We start from the raw sequence: 19,466 nt of genomic DNA, 5'->3' as shown, positions 1-19,466 counted from the left end.
AATGCCATAGATTGGGTGGCTTAAAACAACAGAAATTTATTCTTTCCCAGTTCTGGAGGCCAGGTGTCAGAGATCAAGGTGAGAGCAGGGCCAGTTCCTTCTGCAAGCTCTGGGGGAGGATCTGTTCTATGTCTCTCTCCTGGCTTCTGGTAGCTTCTAGCGATCCTTGGCTTTGGATGCATATGGTCCTTTCCCCAGCTCAGTGTTTCTAGATGAAACAGGAGGTTAATTTTCCATAAGTCTGTCTCCTGGGTGAGGGAGTACCATTCTCTGGGTTACTCTTTCTTCTCTCAGATTCCCAAAGATCAGCACATCCTTCGGTTCCTGCGGGCTCGTGACTTCCACCTGGACAAGGCCCGGGAAATGCTGTGCCAGTCCCTGAGCTGGAGAAAGCAGCACCAGGTGGACCTCCTCCTTCAGACCTGGCAGCCCCCTGCCCTCCTGGAGGAGTTCTATGCGGGGGGCTGGCACTACCAGGACATAGGTGCGTTCCCTGACCTACAGGCGGATAGTGCCCACGTTGGTCCCTGCCGAATGCACTGTGGCCACCACTTTTCATGCTTAGATTTCCTTTGACTCTGCTGGGCATCTGGAGATGACAGCCCAGCCATGAAGAAGGCAGAGCTGGGCTTGAGGCAAATAGTGTCCTGGGGCTGCCATAGCAAATGGCCTCAAACTGGTGGCTTAAAACAGCAGAAATTTATCTTCCAGCTCTGGAGGCTGGAAGTCTGAAATCAAGGTGTCCGCAGGCCGTGACCCCTCTGCAGGCAGTAGGGGAGAATCTTTTTGGATCTCTTAGAATTTCTGGCGGCCCAGGTGTTGCTTGGCTTAGCAGCGTCACTCTAGTCTCTGCCTCTGCCTTCACATGGCTTTCCTCTCTGTGCATCCTCTGTGTCTCCTCTTCTTATCGAGACCCCTGGTCATTGGATGTAGGGCCCACACTGATCCAGTGTGATCTCATCTGGATCCTTAACTAATTACACCTGCAAAGACCCTGGTTCCAAATAAGGCCACATTCTGAGATTATGAGTGGATGTGAATCTTGGGGGGTGGGAGGATGTTATTCAACCCACTATACATATATTTGGATTTTTAAAATTAAACTGCCATTGAAGCCAATATCTATTATGATTTTCAATGTTCTTTATATAAAAATTCACGTACAGTTGACCTTTGAACAATGCGGGGGTTAGAGGTGCCAACCCTCTCATGCAGTCGAAAATCCACGTGTAACTTTTGACTCCCCCAAAACTTAACTACATCCATCCTTTGGTATCTGCAGAGGATTGGCCCCAGGACCCTCTGGGGATACCAGAATTCACAGATGCTCAAGTCCCTCACGTAAATTGTGTAGAACAGTGCATACAGTTGGCCCTCTGCATCCGCCGATTCCCAGTGGCAGACCATTGATCTGTTGTTTGAATTCATGGATGTAATATGCAGGGATATGGAGGGCTGACTGTATATTTATTGAAAAAAAATTCACTTATAAATGGACCCTTGCAGTTCGAACCTTGCTGTTCAATGGTCCGCAGTATGTTGATTAGAGCAAATGGTTGACTCTCGGGAAGAACTGGCTGGGACACTGTCTTTCAATATACAGCGGTCCTCACTAGTCATGTTCTGCATAGCTGTGAATTTGTCTACCCACTAACGTTTATTTATAGCCCTCAATCAATACTCAGGAAGCTTTTGTGGTCATTCCCGGACATGTACAGAGCGGCAAAAAAATCTGAGCCGCCCAACCTGCACGTCCCTGGCTGAGGTCGAGCGAGGCTTCTTTGCGCTTCCTGCCCCAGCTCCTGTACTGTTAACAAGCATCCCCTTTGCAGTCTACTTAGTGCCACGTTTTTGCATTTTTGTGCTTCTGGTTGTGATTTTGCAGTTTACAGTGGCCCCCAAGCACAGTGCAGAGGTGCTGTCTTGTGTTTCTAAGTGCAAGACAGCTGCGATGTGCCTTCCAAAGCAAATGTGCGTGTTGGATCAGCTTCGTTCAGACGTGCACTACAGTGCTGCTGGCCGTGAGTCCAATGCCACTGAATCAACAGTGTGTGCTAAATGAGGTGTCCTTAGGTAGAAACACAGAAAACAAGGTTACGTATTGATCTGTTGAGCAAAATGTTCTGACTAGAGGCTGGTAGGAACCTAAGCCTGTGTTTTCCTAGAAGCAGTGGGTCTGTATTTGTATATAATTCCATATTTTTCCTTTTGGCTTCAGCGGACAGAAAGCTAATAGCCAACTTTTATCTATTCTCTCCATGCTCCTTCATTATAGTTCATCTCCTTTTTTTAAAAAAAAGTTTTTAAACTAAAGTTTTAATGTTAGAACAGTTTTGGGTTTTCAGAATAGTTGCTAAGATCACACAGAGGGTTCCCATATGCCCCTCACCGGTTCCTTTCCGGTGTAAACCCGTGTTTTTAACACTTGCGCTATTCCTTTCGCCGTAATCGGTATGGGCCCCGCGTGGGAACCGGCAGGGAGTTAGTAACTGAGGGTGGCTGGGCCTCGGTGGCCACAGCCTGGCGCCTTCTCGGGAGGGTAAGTTCGCATCCCGGCTTTGACCTGCCCTCTCACCAGCCTTCCCTAAACTGCGTCCCCTCTCCTTGCACAGATGGCCGCCCCCTGTACGTCCTGCGCCTGGGCCACATGGACACCAAGGGCTTGATGAAGGCCGTGGGGGAGGAGGCGCTGCTGCAGCATGTGAGTGGGGGCCCCTTCCCTGGAGCCCCGGGGCTGCCTGCGGTGAGCTGCCAGGCGCATGTCTTCCAGCACGTTCTCTGCCTTCCAGGTTCTTTCTGTCAACGAGGAAGGACAGAAGAGGTGTGAAGGGAACACCAGGCAGTTTGGCCGTCCCATCAGGCAAGAGCCCCGCCAGGGACACATTCCCAGAACAGTAAAAACAGCCCAGGTTCACAAGCATGGCTCTTCACAGAAGTGGCCTCACCTGGTTCTCACAATGACCCCGTGAGGCAGGGACCGGATCGTCCCTGTTCTTTACGGAGGGGAAACTGAGGCTCAGAGTAGTGATGCTCTCCCAAGGGCTAAGTGGGTAAGTGGCAGAGGTGGGGTTTGAACCTGTTCCTGTCTGGTCAGGCTCATGCCATACATCCTCTTGGCCTTTGCTTTTTGGGACCACTTCCCACCCCAAGTTCCACCTTGACTGTGTCTCCCAGGTTTGCAGACTCACAGCTGTTCTGACACATCTGGTAACCCACTGTTCCTCTCCGACTCCCCCGACTTCCATGCCCGAACTGTTTCCCACACCAATACTCACAGTGGTGTCGCCCATGAAGACCCTGAACCTCTCCCTTCTGTAAACTGGGACTAGTATCACTGGATCTGAGGTTTCCTTATTACGGGATGATGCAGCCCTGCCCAGTGTGGCTCAGTTGGTTAGGTGTCGTCTCATGCACCAAGAGGTCACCAGCTGGATTCCTTGTTGGTCAGGGCATGTGCCGGGGTTGCGGGCTCAGTACCCACTGGGGGGTGTGCAGGAGGCAACCGATCAATGTTTCTCTCTCATCGATGTTTCTCTCTCTCTCCCTCTCTTTCTCAAATCAATAAAAAACATATATTTAAAAAGAGTTAATGCAAACATGCATGTATCTAGAGCTTCCCATGTAGCAGGTACTTTTCTCAGCACCTTGACTCAGCACCCTGGAAGGGCTCAACATTCTTATCACAGCCTAGGAAGGAAGAACAGACAGGACCTGCTGCTAAGCTTTTATCCCAAATTATCCTGACCTTTGTGAAAATTACGTTCTTTTGCTGTTTGGTGCTTTCCTAAGGAGATATATACTGGGATGAGGTGGGGAATCAGTCAATTAGGGGTCCTGGCCAGAGGCAGAATTCATCTCAGGTGGCTCAGGTGACGGTGTCACAGGGTGTGACGGAGGTACGGCAGGGTGAAGGGAAGGAAGCTGGGATAGAGGGGCTCCCAGGGACGAGCACAGCACTCAAATGGTCATTTCCCTAATGAATTAGTACTTATGAAATGGAGGCACAGAGAGGTTAAGTAACTTGGTCAAGGCCACACAGCAGGTGGCAAAGCTGGGATTTGAACCTGGGAGTGTGCGCTCTTAGCATTACACTGTTTCATCATCAGCGTCTTTTCAACAATCAGTAGTAATAACTAGCTTTTCCTGAGTGGGTGCTATGTGCCTGTCCTTGCAGAGATCTTTACATATATCATCTCATTTAACCCTAACAACAGTTGCTTAAGCTGAGGACTGTTACTGTCATTGCCACTGTCCTGATGTCAGGAGGAAGTTGCCCGTGTCACACAGCTCAAGGGTGAAGGTGACACTTGAATTCAGGTGCTCAGCCTCAGAGTCCACGCTCTGAGCCTCTTTGCTACAGGGCCATGGTGGCAGGATCCAAGAGTGGCCTATGGCTCCTGCCCCTTTGCTCCCAGCCCTGCCTCACTGAGCCTCTCTGTCCGTCCCTGTCAGCCCCTGGGTCCCTGCAAGGGGGTGTTGGGGGCCCTGAGAGGCGGCAGAACAAGGTGGAGTGAGGGGGACCGTGTCTACCACAGCTCCTGGACCTGCCTGGTGGACCTGGAAGGGCTCAACATGCGGCACCTGTGGCGGCCGGGGGTGAAGGCCCTCCTGCGGATGATCGAGGTGGTCGAGGACAACTACCCGGAGACGCTGGGCCGGCTGCTCATCGTGCGCGCCCCCCGAGTCTTCCCTGTGCTCTGGACGCTGGTAAGAGCAGGGCCTGAGATGGGAGGGGGCCCTCTGTGGGCGGCCCTGCCTGCTTGTCCTGTGCCATTTCTTCTAAGTCATATACCATAAAGTTCACCCCTTTAAAGCGCACAATTCAGTGATTTTTAGTGCATTCACAGTTGTGCAACCATCACCACCACCTAATTCTAGAACATTTTCATTACCCTGAAAGGAAACCATTAGCAGTCGCGCCCCCCCCCCCCACACACACCCCCTCAGCTCCTGGCAACCGTGAACCTACTTTGTGTCTCTATGGATTTACATATTCTAGATATTTCATATAAATGGAATCAAACAGCATGAGGTTTCTTGAGTCTGATTTCTCTTTCTTAGCATAATGATGTCAGGCTCATCCGCAGTGTAGCATATCCCAGTACTTCATTTCTTCTTGTGTCTGAATAACAGTCCACTGTATGGATAGAGCACATTTTATGTATCCGTTTTTCTTGCTTTGTGGCCGCCAGAGTCACACTCAGAATTCCCCAGGCTTGCCGGGACTCCTGCGGGCTGATTCCGAGGGGTGCTGGGACCCTGTGCTATAGGGATGTTAAAACATTTTGCCCACCATCCACTGTAAGAAATGCACTTTATGTTGCAGCCCGGCACATGCATGCACGTACACACACACACACACACACACACACAGTAAACTAGACACAACTAAATTGATTTCACAAGTTGACAGGTTGTCACTTGCAGTTTAGAATCACTGCACTGAGGCCTCTCCCAATTCTACAGACTCAGAGTTAGCATTTTACCCAGTGCCAGGGTGTGCGTGTATGTGTGTGTGTCTGTGTGTCTGTGTGTTCAGTGCCCACAAAAGCCTGAGAAGTGCTGCTGTAAGTAGAGGTTTGATCAGGATAGAGATTCAAGAGTTGAAAATTAAATGGACTCAATGTTTTACTAAGCACCTATTATGTGTCAGGCACATCCCCAGGCCCTGGAGATTCGGAGTACACAAGCCAGCCACTGTGCCCTGCCACCAACTTTCATGGGGCGGGGAGAGAAATCAGATAACCCTACACAAGTAAATGCTTTGTGGTTCCCTGTGATGAGGGCAAGAGGACATTCAGTCTTTTTGGAGAGACTAAGCCAGGCAGGGGTTCATGCAGGGGGATAATTCAGATTGGGGAACTGAGGAAGGTCCCACTGAGAAGACAACCTGTAGCTGAGACCTGAGGAAGAAGCAGGAGTCATGCAGGGAAGGGCAGAGGGAAAGGTATGGCAGGCAACCTGCACAGCATGGGCAAAGGCCCAGAGGCAGGACTGTGCTTTAGAGGAAAGGAAAAGCCAGTCCAGGGGACTGGAGCAAAAATGCTGGCTGCCCTGAGGAGGCTGGGAAGACAGATGCTCAGGGACCAGTGCCTGCCTGGTCTAGGCTGTGGCAATGGTGGGACCTTGTACTGGGGCATTAGGGAGCCTTAGAGGATTGTCAGCAGGAGAAGATGTGAGCAGACTTCTGGGGCAGAAATTTCTCTGGCTTCTGTGACTAAGTAAGAGCCAGGCTGAGGAGCAGGATCGGTGGGAGGGACAGGTAGGATCTGCTACTAAAGCTTTTTATCCCGAAATATCATGATCTTTATAAAAATTATGGTCCTTTTGCTGTTTAGAGTTTTCCTAAGCGGGTATATGTTGGGTAGGGGTGGAAGCCAGTCAGTTGGGGTCCTGGCTAGAAGGTGCGAATGGGGCGGTGGTGGTGGGATGACACAAAGGAACTCTTCACAGGGGTGGGGCGGGATGGAGAGGCCCCTAGAGACTAGTCACCGCAGTAAGCCCTGACCAGCCCAGGGCTGGAGGGACACAAGGAGGGGACAGCCTTGCTACCAGAGCCCATGAGAGCTGGAAAAGGGTGAGGGTGGGGGCTGTGGCTTCCAGGGCACTGAGGTGGGAGAAGAGGTACCCACCTGCCATCTCCTGCTGCTGCCCCTCTCCATTGGCCACACAGATGGAGCAGGGGACTGCCTCCCGGGTGGGGGCTGAAGCAGAGTGACCACACAGGTGGGATCCCAGTCCCCAGTTGGTCTTTTGCTTGTAACATTCCTTGCTGAATTGGCCTGTGCCCTGCCAGGCTACATGCCTCCCTCCCTCCCTCCCTCCCTCCCTCCCTCCCTCCCTCCCTCCCTCCCTCCCTCCCTCCCTCCCTCCCTTCGTCTCCACCTATTTATTGAATTAGACACCACACCAGCACTGAGGATGTTGTGAAAAACCTGACAGACATGCAGCTCAGAGCTCAGTGCTGAAATTCCATCTGGAATAAACAAAACGTGGCCATCCATAGAGTGGAATAGTATTCAGCCATAAAAAGGAGGCATGGATAATGCTCCACGCAGATGTACCACGAAAACATCATGCTAAATGAAAGAAGCCAGACACAAAAGGCCTCACACCCTATCCATTTATACAAAATGTGCAGAACGGGCAAAACTACAGAGACAGAAAGCAGACTGGTGGTTTCCAGGGGCTGGGGGGAGAGGGGGAGGGGGAGTGACTGCTAATGGGTGTGGGGTGTCCTTTTGGGGAGATGAAAATGTCTTGGAATTAGATAGAGGTGACAGTCGCACAACATAAGGAATGAGCTAAAAGCCACTAAATTGTTTCCTTTAAGGTGGTTAATTCTGTGGTATGCGAATTATACCTCAATAAAGAAACAACTTTCCATCTTGCCTCGTCCCCCCCATTTCAGATCAGCCCCTTCATCAATGAGAACACCAGGCAGAAGTTCCTCATCTACAGTGGCAGCAACTACCAGGGGCCTGGAGGCCTCGTGGACTACCTGGATAGAGAACTGATCCCCGACTTCCTCGGGGGAGAGTGCATGGTGAGGCTGCTGGCGCCCGGGCGGGGGAGGGGCAGGCTGTGGCCCCGAGGACCCCGGGGTGCTGGGCAGGGCTTGTTTTAGAAGCTGCCCCAAAACACGGTGGCTCCTCTCTGAAGGAGGGCAGCCTTGGTTCTCTCAAACACAGTGAGCGAGACGGAGTGTCCCGAAGCCCAGCGACCAGGCCAGTCAAAGGCTTACCCACCCTGTATTCCCCATCCAAGTCTAGGCTGCTAGGATGCGGTCAGAGTTTACCTTTTACACCCTCTGCTACAGGGAGATGTGACTCAAATGTCCCAGAGGCCTGGACCCCAGAGCCGTATACCCAAAGGGTTTTTCCCCAACTCGTAACCACAGAGCATGGGATGACTGGGCAACTGCTTCCAGGGGAGGTGGCCCTAGCCCTATCCTTTTATTGCCCCCCCATGGGGTGAGATGATAGGCAGGGGTGACCCTGGTCACAGCTGTCTTATCTCATCTGGCTGTGGGAGGGCAGGCCCCTCTGCCTTCTCTAGCAGAAATACCAACTAGCACACTGGCATGATTTTGGGGTAAAATAACAGATTTCATAAGAATTTTGCCAAGCTCACCTGTTTTTTCCATTTGTTGCACTATGTCTACATGACTTATATTTAGCAAATGGGCCTGCAAGACCAGTGTAGTGGCAAGGAGCATGCGCCTAAGAGCCTGATAACAAGGGCTCAACCACTTTCTGCCGCATGAGCTCTGCTGCCTTCCTTCTCTGAGCCTCGGCTTTCTCCTCTGTGAAATGGGAAGAATAATGGTCTCACTGTGTTGCTGTGGTTCAGGTGTTAAATGGGGTCAAGGAAGCTCAGTGCCCAGCTCACTAAGAGACTGCTGCTATAAGTGTGGTTTCAGGGATCACAGAGCACCCTTCTGTGGGCCAGCCAGGCCTGACTGGGCCCTGACCTGCCACCTTTGTCTTTGTCCCCCAGTGTAATGTCCCTGAAGGAGGGCTGGTCCCCAAGTCCCTCTATCTGACAGAAGAGGAACAGGAGCACGCAGATCAGCTGCACCAGTGGAGAGAGACCTACCAGTCGGCCAGCGTGTTCCGCGGGACCCCCCATGAGGTGCTGGGCCCCCTGCAAGGGAGGGCCCACAGGGCTGGAGTGTCGGTATAGGTCAGGGTCCCCCAGAGCAGAGCCTGAAACGAGGGTTCTCATGCTAGCGATTTGCTGAGGGCAAGCTCTCAGCAGAAACCTGTAAGGAGAGGTGTGGGCAGGAAGGATGTGGGCAGGAATCTAAGCTAGGAGGCTATTTTAGCCACAGTCCATCCCAGCCGGGCCTGCGGGGAGCGCTGGGCATGCAGAGCCCGACAGACTGGCCCTGCCAGCCTCATGTACCCTCCTCTCTGTCAGTCAGTGGCTGTAAGTCAGCCCCCAAGGCAGGTGGGCCCTCCCAGTCATTTCAGATAGAGAGGGGGTCCCTGCTCAGACCTTGCCTGTCCCCATGCAGGTTGTGGTAGAGATTCAGGAGGCGGAGTCAGTCATCACCTGGGACTTCGACATCCTGCGAGGGGACGTGGTGTTCAGCCTGTACTACGCCAAGCAGGCACCCAAGCCGGGCCCCTGTGAGCCCGGGCCCAGGACCAGCGGGCAGCTGATGGACAGAAGGGGGGCCCTGGGCTCAGACTACAGCTGCGTGGAGGCCCCCCTCGTCTGCCGGGAAGGGGAGAGCATCCAGGTTCGAATTCCTTGGTTCATTTATTCATTCATCATGCAGGACTGAGTGTCCACTGTGTGCAAGGGTTCTGGGGGCACAGCAGTGGACAAACAGTCCTCGGCCTTAGGGACCTGTGGGACAGTGGGAGAAAAAGACATCCTAGCAGATCTAGGACCTGGACCTCAGGACCCCAGCCTCAGAATCCCCTGGGATTGTGCCAAAGACTCAGGTTTCCAGGCCCCAGCCTGGGGGCTGACTCAGAACCCCTGGATGTGGGGTCTGTGCCCCTCCCCCTTCCCTGGTTATTGCTAATGCACAGGTTCCAGAACAGGCCCAGCACAGAAACGAGGTTTGCAAACAGAACTCGGACCTGGCCCCAAACATGAGCCACTCCTGCTGACCTCATGTCCTCCATGAGGCCAGTGCTTGCAGGTCGAACATCACAGGCCCCCAAACACACACTCACCCCCCCACATACACACACTCACTCACATAGACACACACACATATATGCATACACACACACATGCACTTACACATGCTCAGACATGCTCACATGCTCACATACACACACACACACACATGCACTGGCAAGCACTGCAGATGTTACTGAAGGTTTCATGGGGAGTCTAGCACACCAGCACCCTCTGGGGTCCCACTGAACACCTCAGTCCTTCCCTGAAGTTGCTCTTCTTACAACAGCTAACCACCACCTTTATTGTTTTCTCTTGGTTCTCAACAAGCTCCAACCACCTGTGAGCTCCCCTTCCCAAATCCCTCTCCAGACTCCTCAGTGTGCAAAGCCCACTCAACAGAATAAAAGTCCAACAAAATCCAGGCAGTTAAGCAAAACACACCTCTGCTGCCCTGCAGCCGCACCCCCAGGCCTTGCCCCCTCCCCAGATTCAGAGGGAGACTCTCAGCTGCCAGGGATATGGGGGTAACAGTGCAAGGGGAGCAAGGATGGCTTTGGGAGGCTCTTAGAGGAAGGACTTGCTCGTGGGCTGGTTGAGAAGGGGGCTTAGTTCCTGGGAGGACCAGAGCCTCAGAGTGGCTGCTGTTTCAGGGCTCCCATGTGACCCGGTGGCCAGGCATCTACCTGCTCCAGTGGCAAATGCATGGCCCCCCTGGCAATGTAGTGGAGGACGTCCTGACGGCTCTGCACAGCCCTGGCCCCAGGTGCAAACTCCTGTACTACTATGAGGTGCTGGCGTCTGAGGACTTCAGGTACAAGGGGCTAGGAGACAGGGCCTGGGCAGAAAGGGCCCCCAACTCCCCTCCAGGCCAGGCTGGGGCATTGCATTCACCTCTCCTACTTGCCTCTCAGCTTCTCCAGGGGTGGGACACTGGTACTGTTAAACATTTCCAGTGGTTCAGCACCTGAGTGTGAGAAATTGTTCACGATGTCCAAATTCTGCTTCGGCTGCAGAACCTTCCTCTCAAATGAAACTCTGGACAGAAGCCCAACATACCAGATTGATTGGTTGTGGGAGCCTAAGGTCCTGCTATTTGGACCTCTTCTCATGTCTAGAATTCCATAAAGCAGGGTTTGAACTATTCTAGAACAGTCTAGAATAGTGCCTCGCAGATAACTCTTCCCGAGTGATGCTTTCAGAGAGACAGGGAGTCCTGGTTGCGGTGTGACCTTGGAGGAGTCACTTCACCTCTCTCAGCCTCAGGACCACTGGAGCCCCAAGGTTGCAGATTGCCGTGAGATAAAATGGTTGGAGGAAGCCTGCCCTTCACCTGGGCCTTCAGTGAGCACTCAATAGCAGAAGTAAAGTAGAGGGCGAGGAGGTGGAGCAGGCAGCTTCTTTAAGGCCTCGTGTTTTATCTTTTAAAAGTGAATGTGATTTTGCATTGTTTCATGAAGTACCTGTTAGTTTCTGTCTAAAAATAATGCTTTAGACTCGGGTCCAAGATGATGGCGTAGGAGGACGCTGAACTCGCCACCTCCCACAAACACATTGGAAAATCACCTACATTTAGAGCAATTCCTCCTGAGAGACAACTGAGGGCTGATTGAACAACTTCTGCACAACAGAGAAGAAGAGAGATCATTTAGAGGTTTGGGAAACACGAGAGCTCCCTGGCATCTGGGGGAACTCTTTCAGATTCGAGGTGCTGGTGAGCACTATTGTTTACATTGCCCCTCCACCTAGCACTGGTGGGAGTTCTATCCAGGTGTTCTAGCCGACCTGCAAGGCAAGGGTGCTGCAGTGCTTTTCTGGCCACCCTGCTCTGGAGCTCCTTCCAGGAGCACCAACAGGGTGCTGTGGCACACGTACACAACCAGATCTACATGGCATTGCCACACACACAGCAGCCACCCTGCCTGGAGCCAGCTCAGGCAGGACCAACAGGATGTTGTGGTGTGCATGCACTGGGCTGCACAGCCTAGACCCCGCTCCGGGCACAGGCAACTGGAACAGCCATGCACCACCATGCACACATGTGTGCACTGGGTGCCCCATCTGTGGAGCTTGCTCTAGTAGTTCCCACAGGGTGCTTGGGTGCCCAGCCTGGGCCCTGCTCCTGCCATTGACAACTGAAACAGCAGAGTGCCACCCTCTCTGGCGCTTGCTCTGGTGGGACCAACAGGGCACAGCAGCACAGGCATGGGGCTGCCCCACTTGGACCCCATTCCAGCTGCAGACAGCCAGACCAACAGGAAGGCACCACACATGCATGAGCACAACAGGCCATCCTGCCCAACCTGCTCCTCCCAGTTAGTCAGCTAGCACTACAGGCACCGCATACACCTGCCCCAACTCTAACCCACCCAGTACACAGCCTACACAGAGGTCACTTATATACAAGGTCACTTTTTCAAGATTGGGAGAGATTGCTATCTCATCTAATTCATAGGAACAAACACAAAAATTCAAACAAAACGAGAAAATAGAGGAATATGTCACAAATGAAAGAACAAGGAAAAAAAACACAGAAAAAAACATAATCAAGCAGAGATAAGTAATTTGCCTGATAATTCAAAGAAATAGTCATAAAGATGCTCCCCAAACTGGAGAGTAGAATAGAGGAACTCAGAGAGAAGTTCAACAAAGAGATAGAAAATATAATAAAGAACCAATCAGAGCTGAAGAATACAATAACTGAAATTTAAAATCCATTGGAATGAATCAGCAGCAGATTAGATAATACGGAAAAATGATCTAGTGACCTAGAAGATAGAATAGAAATAACCCAATCAGAATGGCAAAAAGAAAAAGAATAAGAGAAATGAAGATGATGTGAGGACCTCTGGGACAACACCCAACACATTAAAATTCACATTATAGGGAATCCCAGTAGGATGAGAGAGAGCAGGAAAGGGGCAGAAAGTTTATTTGAGGAAATAATGGCTGAAAACTTTCCTAATCTGGGGAAGGAAGCAGACATCTAGGTCCAGGAAGCACAGAGAATTCCAAACAAGATGAACTCAAGGATGCCCACACCAAAGACATATTGTAATTAAAATGGCAAAAGTTAAAAGACAATCTTTTTTAAAATTTTTAAATTAATTTATTTATAAATATATCTTTATTGATTTCAGAGAGGAAAGGAGAGGGAGAGAGAGAGATAGAAACATCAATGATGAAAGTCATTGATTGGCTGCCTCCTGCATGCTCCCGACTGGGGATTGAGCCCGCAACCGGGGCATGTGCCCTGACCGGGAATTGAACCCCGATCACCTGGATCCTAGGTCGACTCTCATCTGCTGAGCCACGCCTGGCCAGGCTAAAAGACAGTCTTGAAGGCAGCGAGAGATAAACAACTATTCACATAAAAGGGAAACCCCACAAGGCCATCAGCTGATTTCTCGGCAGAAACTTTACAGGCAAAAAGGAAGTGGCAGCACATATCTAAAATGCAGAAATAAAGAAACCTACCACTTAGAATACTCTAGCTGGCAAGGTTATCATTCAGAATTAAGAAGAGATAGAGTTTCCTAGACAAAAACTAAAGGAGTTCATCTCCACTAAACCGTGTTTACAAGAAATGTTTATGTCTTTTTTCAGCAGAAAAGGCCATTACCAGACATAAGAAAATACATGAAAGAAAAAAAATCTCACAGGTAACAGTAGATTTATAATAAACAAAGCAAATCAGCCACTTAAAAAGTTAGTATGAATGTTAAAAGAAAAAAGTAGCAAAATTAACTATAACTACAATGAATGGTTGGAAACACACAAAACAAAATGATCTCAAATCTGATGTCAAAAACAAAGTGTAAAGCAAGAAGTAAAAATGTATTTACAGACTGATATAGGTGGATATATATGAACCTCATGGAAACCACAAACCAAAAACCTATTAAAAATACACAAAAAATTAAGAGAAATTAAACAAAACACTAAAGAAAACCAGCCAACCAAAAGGTAAGAAATCAAGAGAAGAAGACAGGAACAAAGAATAACTACAAAAACAACCAAAAAACATTGAACAAAATGGCAACAAATATGTATTCATCAATAATTACTTGGGTTGCGGGTGTGATCCCCAGTTGGGGCACATGTGGAAGGCAATCAATCGATGTTTTGATGTTTCGGTGTTTCTCTTTCACATCGATGTTTCTCTCTCTTCTCTCTCGCTCTCTTTCCTCTCTGTCTCTCTGTCTTTCTCTCTTTAACCATGTCCTCGGGTATGGGTTAAAAACAAACAAACAAAACAAAACAGGGCCCATCTGTATGCTGCCTACAAGTGACTCACTTCTGATCAAAAGACACACAAACTGAAAGTGAAGGGATAGAAAAAGACAATACATACAAACATAAACGAAAAGAAAACTGGGGTAGTAATGCTCATATAAGATAAAATAGACTTAAAAACTAAGACTAAAAAGAGACAAAGAAGGACATTTTGTAACGATAAAGGGGTCAATCAAAAGAGAGGCTATAACAATCGTAAGTATTTACTCCTCCAGCATATAAAGCAAACATTAACAGACATAAAGGGAGAAATTCGCAGTAATACAATAATAGTAGGGGGCTTTAATACCCCGCATACATCAATAGATAATTCATGCAGAAAATCAATAAGGAAACAATGGCCTTAAACATCACATTAGACCAGGTTGACTTAATCATTATAGAACATTTTATCCAAAAACACTCCAGAAAACACATTCTTTTCAAGTGCAAATGGAACATTCTGCAAGACTGATCATATATTAGGCCACAGAATAAGTCTCAATAAATTCAGGAAGATTAAAATCATATTAAGCATCTTTTCTGACCACAATGGTATGAAACTAGAACTTAACTACAAGAAGAAAACTGGAAAAAAACACAAACATGTGGAGATGACACAACATGCTTCTGAACAACCAATGGGTTGAAGAGGAAGTAGAACAGGAAATAAAAAAAGTACCTAGACACAAATGAAATTGAAACCCCAGCTTTCCAAAACCTATGGCATGCATCACAAGTAGTTCTAAGAGAGAAGTTCATAGCTATACAGGCCTACATAAAAAAACAACAACAAGAAAAACCCCAAGTAAGCAGACTAACTTTGCACCCAAGGGAACTAGAAAAAGAACAAACAAAACCCAAAGTAAGTAGAAGGAAGGATGTAATAAGGATCAGAGTAGAAATAAAGTAGAGACAAAAATTAAAAAATAATGGGTAAGATCAAAGAAAATAAGAGCTGTTTCTTTGAAGATATATACAAAATTGACAAAACTTTAACCAGATTCATCAAGAAAAAGAGACAGAGCGCCCAAATAAATAAAATCAGAAAGGAAAGACGAGAAATTACTACCAACCCCACAGAAATACAAAGGATCATTCAGGAGGAAAAACGAGATGGCGGCGTAGGTAACAGCTGCCCCCGCCGCCTCCCGCAACCACATCAAAATTACAACTAAAATACAGAACCACCATCACTCAGAGCCTCTTGAAATCTGGCTGAACAGAAGCCCCACAGCCAGGGAGCTGAAGAAGCACTGAGAGGGTAGGAGGGGCGGGGACGCAGGCGGATCGGGGCTGAATCCCGGAGACGCGGCCGCGGGCCCACACCCGGTGCCGCGGGTTAAACGGGGGAGGGACATCTCGGTGGGGGAGGTTTCCCGGAGGAGGGAGGGGTCCCAGCCCCACAGCAGGCCCCAGCCCAGGGCTCCAGGGCCGGGAAGAGACACCCCCACAACTCCGGGCTGTGAAACCAGCGGGGACTGTCCCTGAGGGTCAGGGAGGCTGCGGGAGCCCCCGCAGCTCCTCTCAAAGGGCCCGAGCACGGACTCACTCGGACGCTCCCTCAGAGCCCAGCGCCGGGCAGCAGCCTGAAAGGACCTGGGACACGGGGAGGAACTAACCTGCCTGAGACCCGGGCGACAGGCGGAGGGGCGGCTTCCTTCCATGCAGAAGCGCTGGCAGAGGCCATGGCTCCTTTGGCGAGTCCTCCCCACACAGAGCCCGCAGGCAGGCGCCATATTTGAATCGCCAGCACCTGACGCACACCTTTGGCCCCGCCCTGTGATTCCCGGAGGCCCCGCCCCTCCCCACCTGCAGCTCATCCAGGCCATTTCCAGGGGCTTTTCTGTGCAAGTGGCCTCTCGAGCCTCATGCTTAGGACTTTCCTAAAATCTCTCAACCAAGCAGCAGCTGCCCCATACGGCTTGATAAGCGGCCCCAGGCCTGGCACTAGCGGCAGCTGCACTGGCTCATAGCTTGGCCTCTCCTGGACACCTCCAAGCCCAGCACAAGGAGCAGCCAACTACGGTTTGCTGTGTAGCTCATGCTGGGTGGCCCTGGGCAAGGCACTGGCACAGGCTGACTTTGCACCTCCTGGGAGGCCACAGAGACAGTGCACCTGGTGGTCAGACTCGACCACGTTGGATTACAACCCTACCACATCCAAGAGTGACACTCAAGGGGAGCACCTGGTGAACACCAAAGCTCCACTGAAGTAAATCCTGCTCCATAGGGGTGTCCCAAGAACAGCAGCTCTTTGGCTGTAGTTGCAGCTAGTCCTCACAGCTGATTGGCCTGGGGGTCAATTCCTCCCAGGGATGCCAGCAGCAACCAAGGCTCAACTACAACAGGACAGTGCACACAGTCCACACAGGGGAGCACCTAGAAGGCCCAGCTCAGGTGGCTGGGGAGGCTGGGCCACTGGACCCTACAGAACACCTACTACACAAAGCCACTCTACAAATTCCAGGACACATAGCAGCTCTACCTAATACCTAGAAACAAACACCTGGAAGCAGCCAAAATGTGGAGGCAAAGAAACATGTCACAAAGGAAAGAACAGAAGAAATCTCTAGAAGAGGAACTAAATGAAATAGATCCAAGCAAGCTAACAGATACAGAGTTCAGAATTTTGTTTATAAGGATGTTTAAGCAAATGGTTAGGGAAATAACTGAGAAAATTGATAACATAATAAAGTACCAATTTGATATGAAGGCTACAGGAACTGAAATGAAGAATAATTTACAGGGAATCAACAGTAGAGTAGAGGACGCTGAGAATCAAATGAGCAATTTGGAACATGAGGAAACAAAAAACACCCAACCAGAAGAGCAAAAAGAAATAAGAATCCAGAAATATGAAGATAGTATAAGGAGCCTCTGGGACAACTTCAAGAGGCCCAACATTTGTATTATTGGGGTGCCAGAAGAGGCAGAAAGAGACCAAGGAATTGAAAACCTATTTGAAAAAATAATTACAGAAAACTTCCCCTACCTGGGGAAAGAAATCGACTTTCAAGTCCAGGAAGCACAGAGGGTCCCAAAGAAGAGGAATTCAAAGAGGCCCACAGCAATACCCATCATAATTAAAATGCCAAAGGTTAAAGACAAAGAGAGAATCTTAAAAGCACCAAGAGAAAAGCAATTAGTTACCTACAAGGGAGCACCCATACTACTGTCAGCTGATTTCTCAACAGAAACCTTGCAGGCCAGAAGGGAGTGGCAAGAAATATTCTAAGTGATGAAAAACATGGAACTACCACCAAGACTGCTCTATCCAGCAAAGCTATCATTTAGAATTGAAAGTCAAATAAAGAGCTTCACAGATAAGGAAAAGCTAAAGGAGTTCATCACCACCAGACCAGCACTATAGGAAATGTTGAAGGGTCTTCTTTAAGAAGAAGCTAATGAACAAAAGAATATGATGAACTAAATAGATCCAGAGACATTGACACATGCAACAGACGATCATATTTCAGAGGAAAGAGGGAAGGGGGGTGGAGGGTGAGAAGAGATTAACCAAAGAAGTTATATGCATATAAGCATAACCCATGGACACAGTTAATAACGGGGGTGAAGGCCTGGGGAGGGGGTGGGAGCAAAGTGGAGGGGGTCAGTTGCGGGGGAAAATGGTATACCTGTAATACTCTCAACAATAAAGATAAATTTAAAAAGTAAAAAAAAAAAAAGTAAAAAAAAAAGAATCAAGCAATAAATGCATGAATGAGTGGATCAAAAAAAAAAAAAAAAAGGATCATTCAAGGATATTACAAACAATTAAATGCCAACAAATTGGACAGCTTAAAAGAAATGGATAAATTTCTAGAAACATACAACCTTTTAAGACTTAACCAGGAAGAAACAGAAAATCTGAATAGTCCAATTACTAGCAACAAAATTTTAGCAGTAATCAAAACGATTCTCAACAAACAAAAGTTCAGGACCAGATAGCTTTACAGGTGAATTGTATCAAACATTTAAAGAAGAAATAATTCCTATCCTTCTCAAACTGTTTCAAAAAAATTGAAGAGGAAGGAACACTTCCAAGCTCATTCTACAAGGACAGAATTACCTTGATTCCAAAACCAGACAAGGATACTACAGAGAGAGAGAGAGAGGGAGAGAGAGAATTACAAGAAAATATTCCTGATGAACATCGATGCACAAATTCTTAACAAAATATTAGCAACCCAAATTCAACAATACATTAAAAGGATCATATACCATGATCAAGTGAGATTTATCCCAGGGAATCAAGGATGGTTCAATATCCTCAAACCAATCAACCTGATATACCACATTAATAAAACCAAGGATAAAAATCATATGATCACCTCAATAGATGCAGAAAAGCATTTGTGAAAATTCAACATCTATTTATGATACAAACTTTTAACAAAGTGAGTATAGAAGGATTATACCCCAACATAATAAAGACTATATATGACAAATCCACAGCTAACCTCATATTCAATGGTGAAAAGCAGAAAGCCTTTCCTCTAATATCAGAGATAAGACAAGGATGCCCACTCTCACCACTTTTATTCAATATAGTATCGTAAGTCCTAGTCATAGCAATCAGACAAGACAGAGCAGGGGGCCTGGCACAGGGTGAGTGAGGTGAGAGGGAAGTGTCTGGGAGGTGATATTGGAGTTGAGATCTAGGTGGTGTGCCCACAAATCACCTGGAGGGCTTGTCAAAATGCAGCCCAAGAGTGTATGCTTGAACAATCTCCAGAAAACAGTGCTGCTGATTCCTGGACCACACTTTGAATAGTCAGGCCCTAAAGCTGCACTGTCCAACCCAATTATTAGCCACAGGTAGCACTTTTAAACTTGGCTATTAGAGTGGAATGAAATTAAAAAAAAAATTCAGTTCCTCAGTCTCAATAGCCACATTTGAAGTGCCCAGTAGCCCCATGTGGCCAAAGGTTGCTGTGATGGACAGAACAGATATGTATCCATCATCACAGAACACTCTGGATGGTTCTACTCTGAAGCTTGGAGTGGGAGTTAACTAGACAGAGTGGGCAGGAGAGAAAGGCTTCTGGCAGGAGGCACAGACATGCAAATATCCGAAGACAAGAGAGGTGGGTGTCAGAGGAGCTGAAAGGAGGTGGGAGGTGAGGCTGGAGATGGGGCTGGGGACTCCCTAGGAGTGGGATGCCCTCTGGGCTATGCTGAGTCCCTGGTTCAGGGAAACCCCTGAATGGTTTGTGGCAGGTTGGGCTCTGCTTGGCCATAGGGGGTGCAGGGAAATGGGTGGATCTTCATTTCTCATCTTGGCCTCACTCGCTTTCCCTCTGCGCCTGGGGTGTTTACCAGCCTGTGGAAAGAGCCCTGGGGCCTCATTTGCAGCATCACCGGCTTTTCCTCTGTTGTGTGTGAGCCCCAGGGCTGTGTCTCCATCAGAACGCGATATTTATGATATGCCTTTCTTCCCTAGGGGCTCCATGTCCAGCCTGGAATCCTGCACCAGCCGTTTCTCCCACCTCAGCGCCGCCACCTCCTCCTCCGGCCAGTCCCACAGCAGCTCCCTGGTCTCCAGATAG

General features: G+C 48.9%; 1 protein-coding gene across 1 annotated transcript in view; it reads left to right on the top strand.

Moving 5' to 3' along the window:
- SEC14L5 (SEC14 like lipid binding 5) overlaps nt 1-19,466 on the top strand; it is a 43,094-nt gene extending 23,628 nt beyond the window's left edge. The window contains exons 7-15 of the mRNA XM_087815125.1: nt 295-484; nt 2,613-2,701; nt 2,790-2,860; nt 4,536-4,707; nt 7,412-7,546; nt 8,500-8,634; nt 9,020-9,247; nt 10,293-10,453; nt 19,361-19,466. Coding sequence (XP_087671251.1) covers nt 295-484; nt 2,613-2,701; nt 2,790-2,860; nt 4,536-4,707; nt 7,412-7,546; nt 8,500-8,634; nt 9,020-9,247; nt 10,293-10,453; nt 19,361-19,466 — 1,287 coding nt within the window. The remainder of the gene's footprint in view (nt 1-294; nt 485-2,612; nt 2,702-2,789; nt 2,861-4,535; nt 4,708-7,411; nt 7,547-8,499; nt 8,635-9,019; nt 9,248-10,292; nt 10,454-19,360) is intronic.

The sequence above is a fragment of the Miniopterus natalensis genome, chromosome 3, assembly GCF_054644295.1.
Source record: "Miniopterus natalensis isolate mMinNat1 chromosome 3, mMinNat1.hap1, whole genome shotgun sequence".
NCBI lineage: Eukaryota > Metazoa > Chordata > Mammalia > Chiroptera > Miniopteridae > Miniopterus > Miniopterus natalensis.
This window is presented reverse-complemented; position numbering and strand designations above follow the sequence as displayed.